General features: G+C 45.4%; 1 protein-coding gene across 1 annotated transcript in view; it reads left to right on the top strand.

Annotated features, from left to right (window-relative positions):
• The window catches only part of SIN3A (SIN3 transcription regulator family member A), a 399,111-nt gene that overhangs the window by 301,384 nt on the left and 80,360 nt on the right, over positions 1 to 17,367 (top strand). Inside the window, exons 14-16 of the mRNA XM_030186804.1 lie at positions 11,630 to 11,868; positions 12,384 to 12,567; positions 13,335 to 13,908. Coding sequence (XP_030042664.1) covers positions 11,630 to 11,868; positions 12,384 to 12,567; positions 13,335 to 13,908 — 997 coding nt within the window. The remainder of the gene's footprint in view (positions 1 to 11,629; positions 11,869 to 12,383; positions 12,568 to 13,334; positions 13,909 to 17,367) is intronic.

Genomic DNA, 17,367 nt, shown 5'->3' with positions numbered 1-17,367 from the left:
AAGGTTTCGAGCTGAGGAGACAGAGAGAATGAGAGAGCCATCAACAGATATAGAAAACGGGGGGAGTGCAGAGGTGGGTTTGGGGGGAAAAATGAGAAGCTCAGTTTTGGTCATGTTTAATTTCAGGTGGCGTTGAGACATCCAGACAGCAATGTCAGACAAGCACGCTGAAACTTTGGTTTGGATGCAAGGTGAGATATCAGGGGTAGAAAGGTAGATTTGGGAGTCATCAGCATAGAGTTGGTAGGAAAAGCCATGGGATGAGATTAATGAACCAAGGGAAGCAGTGTAGATAGAAAAGAGGAGGGGACCAAGAACAGAACCCTGAGGTACACCGACAGGCAGAGGGATAGAAGTAGAAGAGGATCCACCAGAGTGAACACTGAAGGTGCGGAGGGAGAGAACCAGGAAAGGACAGAGCCCTGGAATCCAAGTGAGGACAGGGTATCGAAGAGTGTGCTGTGATCGACAGTGTCAAAAGCAGCGGAAAGATCAAGAAGAATGAGGATGGAATATAGACCTCTGGATTTAGCCAGTAATAGGTCATTGGAGACTTTAGTAAGCGCAGTTTCGGTTGAGTGGAGAGGGCGAAAACCAGATTGTAGAGGGTCAAGAATAGCATGTGAGGACAGAAAATCAAGGCAGCGGCGGTGAACAGCACGTTCAAGTAATTTGGAGAGAAAGGGAAGGAGGGAGATGGGTCGGTAATTAGAGGAACAAGTAGGGTCGAGTGAAGGCTTCTTAAGGAGAGGTGTGACCACAGCATGTTTAAAGGCAGCAGGGACAGTCGCAGTGGAAAGTGAGAGGTTGAGAATGTGACAGATAAAAGGAATAAGAGCAGGAGAGATGGCATTAAGAAGGTGGGTGGGAATGGGATCAGAGGAACAGGTGGTACATTTTTTTTTTTATTTATAGAAGTCTTTATTAAGCATTGTTAAGACAAAACAAGCCAAGCACAATGCATCACATTTCAAACCATAACAAGTTTGCAGAAAATATAACAAAATACATAATAACAAGCACAGGGCATAACAACACTATTTCAACAACCAATTGTACTTCAGGATTTATCAGTTTTTAGAATGATATCTCCCATACCTTAACTCCCCCCACCCCCCTCCCTCCACACCCCTACCCCTTCCACCCCACCCTATCAAGCCAATCAACTAATTATCCAGAACAAGCATTCAAGAAAAGTCTCCACACATTCTCCCATTTAGGCAGGGTTTTCTTTTTAGCTGCTGTCAATCGCTCCATCTCACATATATAATGCACCTTTGTAATCCAACTCACCAATGAGGGTACCAGCGGCGATTTCCAACTCTTTGCCAGGTTTATACGTGCTGCATGAAGGGTCCCTCGAACCAGAAGCCACTGATTGTCTGTGAGGCCTTCAGGTCTCTGCCCCAATAGGAATATTAAAGGATGCCACTGCACAGACTTGCCTAACCAGACCTGAAGGCGAAATCGAATTCCCTTCCAGTAGGCTACAGCCTTAGGACAGGACCACCAGACGTGGCCCATGGTCCCAACTCCTCCACAGTTTCTCCAACAACTCGCAGATACTCTAGGAAACATATGGTGCAAACGTACCGGAGTAAGATACCACCTATAAAATACCTTGATAGCATTTTCCTTCACAGCCACCGCTATAGAAGACTTCAAAATGCACTTCTCCAATTGCAACCAGTCAGCATCAGATAAAGTAAAATTCAACTCCTGTTCCCATCGTCTACGATGTAAGTGGGAAGGCTTGAGACGTGTCCCCAAATAGCCATATAGAAAGGTTATCATTCCTCGTGTACTCCGAGAGTCCACACACACTTCCTCTAGAGGATGAACCTCTCGCCTCCGACACTCCACATAAGCAGGTCCTGTCAAAAAGTGCGTCAATTGCCCATAGGCATATTTATCACAGGCTTGAAGCCTATAATCAGTCATCAATGTCTCAAAAGGTACTAAGTCTTCTCCCACTTGCAGTTGACCCAACATATCTAATCCCGAAGCCGCCCACTTACAAAAAGTTGTGTTTCCCATTCCTGGACCAAACAGAGGATTATCAACAATCGGAGCCAATCCAGACACTGGAGGTTGGCGGTCCCTGAACATTTGGTCCCAGTAATAAAAAGTAGCCTGCACCATAGGCGGAAATCGATCAACTTGTTCTCTATGTTTGCTTGGAAGCCACATTAAATGCCCCAGCCTGCGAGAGCCCACTAGATCTTGTTCAAGGTGTACCCACAATTTATGATCTTCCCTTCGGAACCACTCAACAGCCAATCTAGCCTGCACGACACAATAGTGCCAATACAGATTAGGTACCCCCAAACCCCCAGCCCGCTTACTTTTGTACAGAAAGGTTCTCGGTAAACGCGGTAGTTTCTGATGCCAAACAAAGCGAATCAGGCTATCCTGTAGGCTGGATATAAATGCCCTGGATACACGCAAAGGGAGCACCTGGAATAAATACAGCAAACGGGGCAAAATGTTCATTTTAAGTGCAGCTATCCGCCCTAACCAGGAGAGATCTATCGAACTCCATCTATCTAAATCTCTCAGGAGCTCTTTCTGAAGAACCGGGTAGGTAACAGCAAACACATCTGATAAGTTTCCTATGATCTGTACTCCTAAATATCTAATATCCCGATCTGTCCACTTAAAGTCAAAAGAAGCCCTCAGCGCCTCCAACCGCTCCGGCAACATCCCCACAGCCAGACCAATGGATTTACTCGCGTTTAGTTTGTAACCTGATAACCTTGAATAGGCCTCTATCTCATTAGGTTTGGAAGGGAAACCACCGGATTGGTTAATGATAAAAGCACATCGTCCGCAAATAAAGCAATTTTGTAATCCTGAGCCCTCACTCGCACTCCAGCGATGTCAACATTCTCCCAAATAGCAACCGCCAAGGGCTCCATCGCCAGAGCGAACAGCAGGGGCGACAACGGGCATCCCTGCCGGGTGCCACGGCCCACGTAAAACATCCCCGAGTTCCCACCATTTACTCTCGCGTAAGCCTGTGGCAAAGTGTACAGTGCTTGGATCCAAGTTCTATAGTAGGGGCCAATTCCCACTCTATTCAAAACTTTATCCAGATATCCCCAGTGGACTCGGTCGAAGGCCTTTTCAGCGTCCAACCCCAGTAATACCACCGGCCAGGCCCTCGACCGAGCTGCATAAAGCAAGTCCAGCGTTCTACGGATGTTGTCCAGAGCCTGTCTATTTGCTACAAAGCCAACTTGATCTGGATGCACCAGACTAGGTAACATCTCGCCCAAGCGATTTGCCAACACCTTAGCCAAACTTTTACGTCCGTGTTGAGTATAGATATGGGGTGATAAGATGCACACTCAGTAATATCTTTATCTGGCTTTGGTATCACAGCCACCCAAGCCTCCATCATTGATTTCGGGAAAGGCGCACCCTCCCGTACCGAGTTAATAACCAACATCAAGTAAGGCGCCAAGTCCCCCACGAAAGTCTTAAAAAAAACTTATTGGTAAATCCATTGAGTCCCGGCACCTTCCCCGTCGGCAGCGCTTTAATAACTTGAGTTACTTCCTTAACCGTCACCGGTGCCTCCAAATCTCTCTTCTGTGATTCAGATAACACCGACATACCCAGGTCTGCCAAGTATTTGTCAATAGCTTCAGTCTGTACAGCAGCATCCTCTTTATAGAGATTCTCATAAAAAAGGGCGAAACGCTCCCTGATCTTATCTGAGGTGTATAACATAGTACCCCTATCATCCTTTACTCTCAAGATGTGCCTGTCTGCCCTCATCTTTCTTAACTTAGTGGCCAGCAACCTGCTCGGTTTGTTTGTAAATTCATAGTGGACTTGTCACAGATGTGCATTAACAAATTGCAAGCTCTCATCATGCAAAGCTGCCAGCTCCAGTCGTACTGCCTGTAATTTCCGGAAATCAGATACAGAGCCAAAGGCCCTATACCTGTCCTCCAGAGCACCCAACCGCTCCATACACTGGGCCAGTCTCACTTTATGAGTTCTAGAGTGCTGACTAGCACATTTAATAAAGTAGCCTCTGGACACTGCTTTAAATGCATCCCACACTGTACCTAAGTCCGGTCCAGATTCCATGTTAAGGTCAAAGTACTCCTTCAGTACAGAGCGAAAGTTAGCTACGACCTCTGAGTCCTGTAATAAACAATTGTTAAAAGTCCACCTACGGTCACGCATCTCTTCCTTCAAGGAAGGAATTACTACCCAAACTGGTGCATGATCCGAAATTGTAGTATACCCAATAAATGAATCACCTCCCCCATCTGACAAGCCCTTGTCCAAAAAAACATAGTCCAATCGGGAGTGGGAGAAGTGTACTTGTGAATGAAATGTATAGTCCCTTCTCCCCGGGTGTCCTAGTCTCCATACATCATAGAGTCCCATAGCATCTACAAAGTTCCCCAAAGCTTTGGAAATTCTATAATCATTGGAGCAGGGAACAGCAGTCCTATCTAATCTAGGTTGCATAGTGGCGTTAAAATCTCCCGCCACTATCACCTTACCTCGGGCAAAGTTCTGCAACTCCTTCCGAAGGTGCAGGAAAAATCGCTCCTGCCTCTCATTGGGGGCATAAACGCTTGCCAACGTATACTCCTCCCTTTCAAACAGAACATGTAGGAAAAGAAAACGACCCTCGGAGTCCCTCTTGGAATGCAGAAGTTGCATCTGGACATTCTTATGGAACATAATAGCCACTCCCCTTTTCTTGACACCTTTAACATCAGATGTATAAAAGACTTTTGGGTATTGCGGAGAGGTCACAGGCCCTCATGTTTTTTTATGGAAATGAGTTTTTTGCAGGAATACCACTTGGGGGCGCATCAGCTGTAGTTCCCTAAGTAATGAGTGTCTTTTAAATGGAGTATTTAAACCTTTTATATTATATGTGAGAACTTTCAAGTCAACCATCTACCTCACTATATATAGAACACTTGCTGGATGAAAGAGTCGCTTTTTACCTCCTCCCCTACTCCCCTTAAGTCCCCCCAAAGCCCACCCAATTGTCCCCCAGCTTCTTCCCTGAACCTGCCCTCTCAATCCTCCCCTCCCCCTCTCAACCCCCCACCAAACAGCGCACTAAGCCACTGAATGGGACAACAGAGGAACAATGACCCAGGAGCCAAATACATACCCCTCAATCCCCCCACCCACCTCCCCCCTCCTACCTTTATTTTTCACATTTATATTATCCTTCTCATTTCTCAGGCAATAAAAGCAGCCAAGTCAACTCGAGAGAAAAAAAAATGCAAAGTTTCAGATACAGGTACCCTTTGCATTATAACAGCAGCCTAACACTTGTCAAACCAGTTCAGACTACCAGTCTTAAGTTTGAGTACTATGGCGTTTTGTTGTCTTTTCTACTCTCTGCCACTTTTGAAGCCGTTCCTTGGTAGAGGAGGCCAGCCCCACTGGTACAGACTCCTTAGGGGCCATTACAGCATCGTGTAGCTTTTTCCATGCAGCTCCTACTGATCGATAATGGTGCGGCTCCCCCTTGAGTTCGAAACATATCGCAAAAGGGAAAGCCCAGCGGTATGCAATTTTCTTTTAGCAAAATCCCAAGAACTGGCTTCATGGCCCAGAGGCCATGAACAAAGAAAGATCTTGAAATATGTGGACGCAGGCATCACTGTACTTTAACACCGGATTCTGACGAGCCTTCTGCCAAAGCTGATCTTTGCATGCGTAGGTGGAAAAGCGCACAACAATGTCTCTCGGCTTATTATCTTTGGGTTTACCCAAAGCTCTATGGGCTCGCTCTATGCCCAGCGTTTCAGCGTCAAAAGTCTCACCCATGAGTTGCACACACAGGGCACGCACTATCGCTGGAACATTCTCCTTGTCGCCATTTTCAGGTACGCCCCGAAATCGAAGGTTCTGCCGACGTCCGCGGTTTTCAATATCATCCAGTTTATATTGCAGATCTTCAGCCTGTGCACCTAGCTGAGCAATGCTCAATTCCATAGCCTTGTACTTATCCGCTTGCTCATCCGCCTGTTCTTCTAGCGCTTCCACTCTACCTCCGAGTTCTCGCATGTCCACGCTGAGGGCATCCACGTGCTCCAGGATCTCATTTTTAGAAGCATGGATTTCTGCCCGTATTGCCTCTAAGCACTTTGTCAAGTCCTGTGGGCTCTTGGGCTTAGCCACACGATTGCCTCGTTCCACACGAGAAGAGCCAGAGTCAGACCCCGAGGATTCCCGCGCCCCTGGAGATGCATGGCGGGACAAGCCCCTCACAGATTTTCTTACTGTCGCCCGCTCGTTTTCCCGCAGTAACGCTGAGTTTTTCTTACTCATTTTGCACCCTGGTCCGTGGGTGGATCTCCGGGCGTCGTGTAGGGTCGATTTCAAAGGATAATATAAGCTTGTAGCTGTAAAAAGGTAGGGAAGCTCGGGAGCTAAGAGATTAAGCGTCCATTCAGCTCCGTGATGTCACTTCCTCCTCCCTCCGTGACGTCACTTCCTCCTCCACAGGTGGTACATTTTGAGGAAGAAAGGAGAAGTGTAGTTTCCTCAATAGTAACTTCAGGAAAGGAGGAAAGGAAATGAGGGGAAGGAGAGAGAGGGGAACGGACTAGTGGAGGGAGAGGTGGCGAGGTAGAGAATGCAAGGTTTATCTTTTGAACCTTGTCGTGAAAGAATTCAGCAAGGGTCTGAGGAGATAATGAAGGGGGAGTTGGGGGAGGGGGCACCTTGAGGAGAGAGTTCAATGTGGTGAAGAGAAGTCGAGGGTTAGAGCCAAGAGAGTTGGTCAGTTAGATATAATAATCCTGTTTGGCATGTAAAAGAGCAGATTGGAAGGAGGTCAGCATGAGCTTAAAGTGTAAGAAATCATCAAGGGCCCGAGATTTCCGCCAGAGGCGTTCGGCAGAGCGGGTACAGGAACGTAGGTAGCGGATATTAGAAGTCAGCCAAGGCTGGGGTTTGTACGCCTTATAGGGCGGGTCATCAAAGGTGCAAGAGTGTCTAAGGCAGAGGATAGAGTATTGTTGTAAGAAGAACAGCCTCGTTGACAGACCTGGATGGTGCCACAGTAGAGAGGAGGTTTGAAACATGGGAGGATAGAGATGAAGGGTCAATATCGTGAAGATTCCTAGATAAATTAGATAAGATAGGACGGGACTGGGAGGGAGGAGATTTAAGTGTGAAAGTTATAAGATGGTGATCAGAGAGGGGAAGATCAGAGGCAAGGAAACTAGAGGGTGAACAGTTGGAGGAGAAGATGAGATCAAGACAGTGACCATTTTGATGAGTGGGGGAGGTGGAGCATAGTTGGAGATTAAAGGAGGATGTTAAAGCGAGTAACTTGGAAATATAAGAGTTGGAAGGATCATTAACAGGAATATTAAAGTCACCAAGGATGAGAGAGGGGGAGGAAGGATCATGGAAGAAGGCAAGCCAGGCATCAAAGTCACTGAGAGAGGATGAAACGGACTTATCAGGGGGACGATAAATGACCGCTATTTGAAGAGGCAGAGGAGAGAAAAGGCGGATAGAGTGGACTTCAAAGGAGGAAAAACAGTGAGATTGAGGTGGAAGAAGGGGTTGAAATCTGGAGGAGGGAGAGAGAAGTAGTCCAACACCGCCCCCGCGACCAGCAGGGCGAGGAGTATGTGAAAAAAGATAACCGCCATGGCAGAGGGCTGCGACTGAAGCAGAGTCATCAGGGCAGAGCCAGGTTTCTGTTATGGCGAGCAGATGGAGGTGACGCGAGATAAAGAGGTCCTGGATATAGGCGAGTTTGTTACAGATAGAGCAGGCATTCCATAGGGCGCAAGAGAAGGGCAGAGAAGAGGAGGGGAGTAGAGGAATAGAGATGAGGTTAGAGAGGTCACAGTGAGATCTGTAGAGTTGGGATAATAGTTGGTGAGGAGGGCCAGGATTGGGATTGATGTCACCGGCTGAGAGTAAGAGAAGGAGTAAAAGAGAGCAGAGGAGAGTAGGAGAGGTGTTGCCACGAAGGCGAGAGGTATTTAGGTGGAATGGGGAAGGCAAAATGGAGGGAAGAAAGACGGAGATTAAAAGCCAAGAGGGTAGGATAGAAGGTGAGGTGATGAAGTCAGTGGATGGGCAGTGAGTTCCTTTAGCGTAGAGAGGTAGGGGGTGAGGGAAAAGATTAGGAAGGGACAGAGCTAGGAAGAGGATGTGAATAGGGGCCATAGAGGATTGAGGTACTTTAGCAACTGGAAAAAGATTAGATATAAAGAGAAAAATGCCCCACCTAGAGCGGAGACCCTGAGTGGATCGGAGTGGACCTGGGTGTCACCCCGGAGAAGGCTGTAAGGATATGCAGATGAGCTGCTAGTCCTCCACAGCACCTAGTGAGAGCGCTGGGCACCTAGAGCGGAGGCCCTGAGTGGATCGGAGTGGACCTGGGTGTCACCCCAGAGAAGGCTGTAAGGATATGCAGATGAGCTGCAAGTCCTCCACAGCACCTGAAAGGCAGCTGGTGGTAGAGCTGGGCACCTCTCAGCTGAGGAAAGGCTTACCAGGGGTTAGGCCGAAGCCAGCATTCCTCCCCCTGAGGGTCGCCTGATCCAAGCCAAAAAGCACCTGGAAACTCTGTGCACTTGGAGCGAGGGCCCTGGGAAGGTCGGGGTGGACCTGGAGTCACCCCGGATACAGCTGTGAGGAAATGCAGAAGGGCTGCAAGTCCTCCACAGCACCTGGTGAGAGCGCTGGGCACCTAGAGTGGAGGCCCTGAGTGGATCGGAGTGGACCTGGGTGTCACCCCGGAGAAGGCTGTAAGGATATGCAGATGAGCTGCAAGTCCTCCACAGCACCTGAAAGGCAGCTGATGGTAGAGCTGGGCACCTCTCAGCTGAGGAAAGGCTTACCAGGGTTTAGGCCGAAGCCAGCATTCTTCCCCCTGAGGCTACTCCTCCACTCCAGACCCTTAAGTACTGAGGCTGTTTTATAAAGAGGAGCTCAGTGCTCTTATTCCTGAGGCACTGGTGGTGCTTTCCATTCAGGAGCCTTCTGCTTCTGCGTCAAGAGTTTCATTTTCATCTATAATGAGGGGGCTTAGAGATCCTTCTAAGGCCTTCCTGATTCATCCGAACATGCTGGACCTGATTTACAACAGAAAGGGTTTCACCTAATGCAGCACTCAGGGTGGGAAGAGCCATGACTTGTGTCTAACCATTGGTTCCAGAGGAGAAAGATAAATTGCAGCTTCCCTGGTTATGGCAGTAACTTAAAAAGACCACCTTACCAGTGGAAGAGGGGGCATTGGCCTAAAAGATCTACAAGATAGGAAGCTAGAAGGCTCACTGAAGCAAGCCTTTTGAAGTGGTCTCTTTGGGCCTTAAAGTGACAATGTGCAGCTCGTTCATGTCAAGAGAATGGTTGAAGTGGCATCAGCAGCCTTCTACACAAGACGGGCACCATAACACCCAGCTGGAAACGGGGTTGACCGACTTGGCAGATGCTGTTTATGACATGAGTTGCAGCATTGGGCAGTAGATGTAGCATTAAAGTCACATCTAGTTAAACTACCCTTTTGGGGCAAGTGACTATTTGGAGAAGATCTCAGTAATTTGGTGAAAGAACTGTTTGTGGTTTTTGGTAACAGAAAGGGAAATGGGACTTGATATACCGCCTTTCTGTGGTATTTTGCAACTACATTCAAAGCGGTTTACATATATACAGGTATTTATTTTGTACCTGGGGCAATGGAGGGTTAAGTGACTTGCCCACAGTCACAAGGAGCTGCAGTGGGAATCAAACCCAGTTCCCCAGGATCAAAGTCCACTGCACTAACCACTAGGCTACTCCTCCACTCCAGAAGCTTGGCCCCCATGGCTTCCAAGCACTCAATTGCTAGATAGCTGAAGAAGACTATCGCATCAGCTTATTTGCTTGTGGGGAGCAGGCTTACAAAGTGTACAGTGACATACTGGGCAGAGACTACCTTACTATCTCTGGATATTTGCACAGCGATGTGGTCGATTCTGCATACCTTTGCCAGTCACTACAGGATGGATGTTGTGGCACACTCCAATTCCAGTTTTGGGACTTCGGTTCTCAGGGTCGCAGCACCAAGATCCCACGCACTCTAGGACTTGCTTTTGAACATCCCACAGGTTCTGGAATAGTAGGAATCTTGTGATGGAAGGAGAAATTAGGTCTTACCTGATCATTTTCTTTCCATTAGTCTTTCCCACTATTACAGAGGCTTTATTCTTTTCTCCTTACTGCTTGTCTATGTAAATACTGAGGAGTTTGACTGGGATGCCAAGAGAGATTTCGCGGCTCAGTTTTCAGTTCTCTATTTCCACCTTCTGGTTGATGGATACAATTATCCCATGCTAGTAAAAAAGGCCCGTTTCTGACACACATGAAACGGGCGCTAGCAAGGTTTTCCTCAGTGTGTATGTTTGAGAGAGTGTATGTGAGAGTGACTGTGTGTGAGAGAGAGAGTGAATGTGCGTGTGTGTGTGTGTGTGAGAATGAGTGTGTGCAAGTGCGTATGTGAGACAGTGTGAGAGAGAGAGAGTGTGTTTCACACAGATACAGTGTGTGTGAGAGACAGACTCTGTGAGACTGCATGTATGAGACCAAGAGAGTGTGTGAGTGACTGTGTGACACATAGAGAGTGAATGTGATACAGTGTGAAACATTGTGTGAGAGTGAGAGAAAGACATTGACTGTGAGAGAGAGAGTGTGTGTGTGACAGAGATACCTTCCCCCCCCCCTCTCTGGTGTCAGCCCCCCCCCCCCCCCCCCCCCCCCCCCCCAATCTCTGTGGTGTCTAAGTGTTACTGTGCAGGACGCTGAGCTCTGGCTGTGTTTCAAGGAACTGACCAATCCTATTTAATAGAATGCACCTCCAACATTCTGAAACCGAGAAACCTCGTGTGGTTGGTCACTTCTGCTTGTGAGGAACCCGGAAGTACGTGATGTCAATTCAGGAGATGGATACAGAGAGCAGGAATGCCTCAGCCATGCAGTCAACTTCAGAATGTTGGAGGTGCGTTTTATTATATAGGATGTTCTGGAATAGTGGGAAGGACTAAGGTGTAAAGAAAATTCAGGTAAAACCTAACTTCTCCATACTAACATTCCCACTCACACATAAATACCCATATAAGCATCGATGCACTAATACACACACACACATACATACAATCAGACATAGTCATACCAGCCCACAAAGAGAGAAAAACACACACACAAATGAGAAATCTACCAACACAAGCAGCGGTAGAAAGAATTTCATGAGCTGTGCTCTGCATGCTTTCCTCATTTGTTGACTTATTTTTTCTATTTTTCTTTCCTTTTTTCCTTTCCGTTCAAGGGCTATAACTTTCCTCAGTCTGTGATTTATGTATTACAATAAATTTCAATGCAACCATGATTAAGTTGTAGTTAGTCTGATTAACACAATCAGTCAGTATTTTCTCGTTTTTGCAGGATTTAGAAACACAAAAGTAACTAATTGCTGAGGGGTGGTTTTTTTCTTTAGGAACTTGTAGCTGTGTATGTGTGTTTTTGTGCAAGAGTTAATAACTGAATCAGACTTGGTTTTTATACTAGTAATGATAACAGAGCAGACAGCCTGGTTAGGAAGTTCAAATCTAACACTGTATTCTGTTCTCAGTTGGATGTTGTGTTAGAGACAAATCTTGCTACGATCAGAGTTCTGGAGACAATACAGAAGAAACTCTCCCGCTTATCTGCAGAGGAACAAGCCAAGTTCCGATTGGACAATACCCTGGGTGGCACGTCGGAGGTAATCCACAGAAAGGCCCTGCAAAGGATATATGCTGATAAAGCTGCTGACATCATTGATGGACTGAAGAAAAACCCATCTATTGCTGTTCCCATCGTGCTGAAAAGGTATTCCTGAGGGATACTGTATATTGCCATCTGCACTTGGGTGAGGGATCATCACTTAGCAGATGTATTAGTGGAGTCAGGATGAAAGTTCCTCATAGTTTTGACCTGAGGTTCTTTTTTTCTTTTTTTTTTTAAGGGGCAATAGGTGAAGGTAATTGCCCCTGGAAGTAAGGGGAAGGTTGCTTTCCAAGCCAGTACTGCAGAACCAATTTACTGTCTCTCCTCACATATGGGTACCAGAGGAGTTTTTCTTCTCCTTTTCTTGTAGCTAGGTTTCTGAACAATAATAATAAAGCACATAAATAGGTCGCTTGTGTGGAATTGTAATAGGCAGTTCTTCCTGCTTAAACGTGAAATGTGTGGACTTTTATGTGTACCACTGTTTATCTGAACAGACTGCATTTTGTCAGAGCTTAATTTGAAGATTTCAGTTTAGTAAGAGTTTGAAAGCTTATAGTATTAACATGAATAGTTTTATTTCAAAATTTCCATGCTATATTTCTCTTACGTTCTAGGTTAAAGATGAAGGAGGAAGAATGGCGAGAAGCCCAAAGAGGGTTTAATAAGATTTGGCGGGAACAGAATGAAAAATACTATTTGAAATCTTTGGATCACCAAGGCATCAACTACAAACAGAATGACACCAAGCTCTTAAGGTCGAAGAGTTTACTCAATGAAATTGAAAGCATCTATGATGAGGTGAATACAGCCCTCACTGAGCAATGCCACAGGCTCAGTGTTGGGGTGAGAAACAACAGGACATTCTGGACCATATAAGTTAAATTTTGAATTGGTTCTTCTAATCTAACATCAGGAAATGACCATAAATGGTTTAACTGACTAACATTTCTGAGGATACTTATGCAAGAAGCTGTTTTACTGAAGCACCCAAGATCTATCATGTGTAGATAGTGTATAATAATATGAAATGTTTTTCAATTTAATAGATCTATATATTAGTGATTTGTTTTGCCACTGCTTTTGTGTGTGCTTTTTTTAAATTGAGCATTTTGAAAACTAATACAAAGTAAGCATTTAGAAATACAAAAATGTATATAGAAGCTTTTACACAAATATTGAAATTCAAGCCTACATCAGAAGCGAGAGCGATGAAGTAAGACTGGATAGAAAAATCGAAGGAAAAATCCAAACATTTCAAACGGGCACAAAACAATTTAGCCCTAAAGCAACCTAGCTAATATAGTCTTAGCAAAATCAAGTAATAGAAGAAACCTTAGTAGACAAAGTTTCTAGATGTGCAGGATCTAGAAACAGGTATGGTTCTCATACATAACCAGACGTTTACAAGGAAAACTTTAAAAGAATTGTCCACCCACAGCGAAGGCCTGAGCCTTCAGCTGTAAAAATGCTTCATTGTTTTTGATTGGCTGTTAAAGCATAAGTAGGATATTAGACTAGCTGGCAGTGGGTGCAGCTTATTTCATTATTTCTTTGTTTTGCTTCAGCGGCAGGAGCAGGCATCGGAGGATAATTCTAGTGTTCCGGTAGGACCTCACATGACTCTCACCTATGAGGACAAACAGATCCTAGATGATGCTGCAGGACTTATTATCCATCATGTGAAACGACAGACAGGAATCCAGAAGGAGGACAAATACAAAATCAAACAGATCATGTACCATTTCATCCCAGATCTGCTTTTTGCTCAACGAGGCATACTCTCGGATGTTGAAGAGGAAGAAGAAGAAGATATGGACATTGACGAAACTACTGGGATGGCAAAAAAGCACAATGGGGTTGGGAGTAGTGTCCCCAAGGTCAAACTTCTTTTCAGTAGCACAGCAGCCCAGAAATTGAGAGGCCTGGATGAAGTGTACAATCTCTTCTATGTCAACAACAACTGGTACATTTTCCTGCGATTGCACCAGATTTTGTGCTCCCGGCTTTTACGTATTTACAGCCAGGCTGAGAGGCAGATCGAAGAGGAGAACCGGGAACGAGAGTGGGAACAAGAAGTTCTGGGAATTAAACGTGAGAAGAGTGACAGCCCTGCCATCCAGCTGCGTCTTAAGGAACCCAGTAAGTATATTCCCTTCTGTGTTGTTGCTCATGCATAAGATCCATAGCTGTATTCTTTTTATTTAGGATTTCATTTTATAACATTTTTATGGTGCAGTTGTATTGGGCAGCACTTGTTAATTTTTATTCCTGAGTACTGATTATTTTTCTGCCTCTTCTGATCCATATTGTATGTTTAAAAATGGTTTGCTTGACTTAGGGTGATTTCCAAACAATTTCTCAGGTAATTAGTTAAATAACTAGAGCAAATAGGGGTTGAAAATTGCCCTATCTATGCTGAAGAATTGGAGGAGGGTAGAACTGGTCAACAGTGCATAGGGATTTCATTTGGAAATGCCTTCATTTGATTTCATTTGTGGATTTGTCCCTTGCTCATAGCTGGTGCAGAGTTCGTGGATAATAATGTGCCCACTATGGGCAAGATCTATATAAGGTGCATAAAGAAATCCATGGGTTAAACACTTCGCCTAAGTGTATTCTATAAGCAGCGCCCAGATTTAGGTGCAGTATATAGAATATGCTTAGTGGATATCCCAGCACCTAAAACTACACGCCTCCATTTACACCAATGAAAACGTGGCATAAATCCCTTTGCATAGATTACATGCACTGGGCCATATTCTATAACTATGCACATAAATCTGGGAATGCCCGTTTTCCCAGCCCATAACCACACTCCTTTTGAACTGCATGCATTAGAATTTAGGTGCAGTTCATTGCAGAATATGCTTGGCGAGTTGTGTGCATAAATTCTAATTATTGCCCATTAGTGCTCATTGCTTAAGTGCTGTTATTAATACTGATTAGCTTGTTAAGCTAATTAAGTTACACATGTTGTTATAGAATACACCTGGATTTTGGCACAGATCTCTAGACATTCTATATAGAATCCAGCAGTATATGGCTTTGAAACTATGCTTGCAGGCCTTCAGGATTTCAAAATTGTTTCCATAACTCCTATTTTATCCCTGAAAAGGTGGGATAACAAAAAATTAAAATCCATAGTATGCTTTTAGAAGGTGCAATAAAGTAGCATCTTTGAAAGAGAAAAAAGAGCTCAAAGCAAAGATTTATAATATATTGGAAGAGGATGAGAAATTTGAAAGGTATTAATCCGCAAACTAACCTTTTCCGGAGAGGGGAAGGCGGTAGAACGAGAGGACATGAAATGAGATTGAAGGGAGGCAGAAAAATGTCAGGAAGTATTTCTTCACGGAGAGAGTGGTGGATGCTTGGAATGCCCTCCCGCGGGAGGTGGTGAAAATGAAAACGGTAACGGAATTCAAACATGTGTGGGATAAACATAAAGGAATTCTGTTCAGAAGGAATGGATCCTCAGGAGCTTAGCCGAGATTGGGTGGCAGAGCTGGTGGTGGGAGGCGGGGCTGGTGGTTGGGAGGCGGGAATAATGCTGGGCAGACTTATACGGTCTGTACCAGAGCTGCTGGTTGGGAGGCGGGGATAGTGCTGGGCAGTCTTGTACGGTCTGTGCCCTGAAGAGGACAGGTACAAATCAAGGTAGGGTATACACAAAAAGTAGTACATATGAGTTTATCTTGTTGGGCAGACTGGATGGACCATGCAGGTCTCTTTCTGCCGTCATCTACTATGTTACATGTAGAATCGGTTGCAGTGCTTTAAGGATGTTAAGATAATGGGCATGTCTGGGAGAGACCAAGTCGAGTTTGGGTTTGCTAGCTAGGCTCTAGTGAACCAAGAAGTCTTAATCTGAAGACGGCAATTGTTACTGTGCTAGACTATCACATTTATGACTTGATTTTAACATTTTAGATGTGCAGTAACAAATATTCCTCATGTTGAATACATATATTTTGGGGGTGGGTTTCAAACAAGATTGGGACAAAGTTCATGGATACTTTTTTACCTGTGGACTTCAAATTGAACGTATGGAGTACCATATACGCCTGGCTAAACAGAGATTTTTTTGAATTCAGTAATAAGGCAGGGAGAATAATAGCCAGGCATTTAAATAAGCTCCAGACCTTGTCTACTATAAGCAAGATAAAGAGGCCCGGTGATACACTTTACTTTGGGGAAATCATGGAGCAATTTGTCTGGTATTATTCTGATCTCTATACTAAAAGGGCGGAAGCTCCTAAGGAAGTAATCTGTGAATATTTATCAGGGGGCGCTCTGAAGCAGATATCTCAGGCAGACAGGGAAGTAATGGACAGACAGATTAGGGGGGGATGACATACAGATGGTGATAAAGGAAGTTAAGGGGGGCAAAGCTCTAGGCCACCTAGGTGATTACACTGCAAAGTTTTATAAGCTGTTTATGGGTGAATTGACTCCATTGTTAAGGGTGGGGAATGCTTGTCTCTCCCCCCAAGCATACATGAGACGGGGATCTCAGTAATCTTGAAGCCGGGGAAGGATCCCACGAACTGCGGTTCCTACAGACCTATATCTCTGCTAAATGTGGATATAAATATTTAATAAAAATAATGGCAGATCGCCTCAGCAGGGTCTTACCGTGGGTGATCCATGAAGATCAATAAGGGTTTATTTCCCGGAGACAGGTGGCAGATAACATCCGGAGGACCCTACACATCCTTTTGGGGGGCGAATGAGCGAGCAGAATCGTTGGCCCTGTTGACAACAGACGCTGAAAAGGCATTTGATAGGGTTGAGTGGGCATACCTATGGGAAGTTCTAGGGTATATGGGATTTGGACTTAAATTTATTGCCTGGCTACGGAGTCTTTATGCAGCTCCAGTGGCGCGTTTGAAAATAAATGGAGGTTATTCCTCACCTTTTTTGATTAGTAGGGGAACGAGACAAGGGTGCTCACTCTTCCCCTTATTGTTCACTTTGTCTGTTGAACCATTTGGCAGTTTCAGGTATGCTCTGAATTACACCCCTCTGATTCAACAGCTTCGGAGAGAGATGAGAGGGTGGTGGGAAGGATGGATTTCCTGGTGGGGCAGGATAGCAGCAGTAAAGATGAACCTTTTGCCCAGGGTGCTATTTTTGTTTCAGTCCCTGCCGTTGCTGGTCCCCAGTGTACAACTAGAAAGCCTTCAGTCAGAGATCTCGGGCTTTATATGGGGTCAACGATCCTTGAGGTTGGTGAAGAGGGTGATGTGGGGCTCAACGGAACTGGGAGGGAGAGGGGTGCCCAACTTGGAGTGGTATTATTGGGCAGCTCAATTAAAGTTCATCTCCACTTGGAAGCAGGGATACCCATCCTCTATTAAAACTCTTGAGCAGAGCTTTGTGTGTAGCATATCTCATGATGCGGTACTCTGGGCCTCCCTTTCACATTGTGATTGTAAGTAGCTGACTACAAACCCGTACATATCTCACTTGTTAATGCTATGGAGCAGGCTGAAAATCAAGCTGAGGGGTGCTAGGTTGCCTTCCTTATTTGCACACATTTCACAGGAACCAGGCTTTCAGGCAGGGCTTGGATGGGGGACATACATCACGTGGGCG

This window comes from Microcaecilia unicolor, chromosome 1 (assembly GCF_901765095.1).
Source record: "Microcaecilia unicolor chromosome 1, aMicUni1.1, whole genome shotgun sequence".
Lineage (NCBI taxonomy): Eukaryota > Metazoa > Chordata > Amphibia > Gymnophiona > Siphonopidae > Microcaecilia > Microcaecilia unicolor.
Note: the sequence above shows the minus strand (reverse complement) of the source record. Positions and strands in the feature narration are given on the sequence as shown.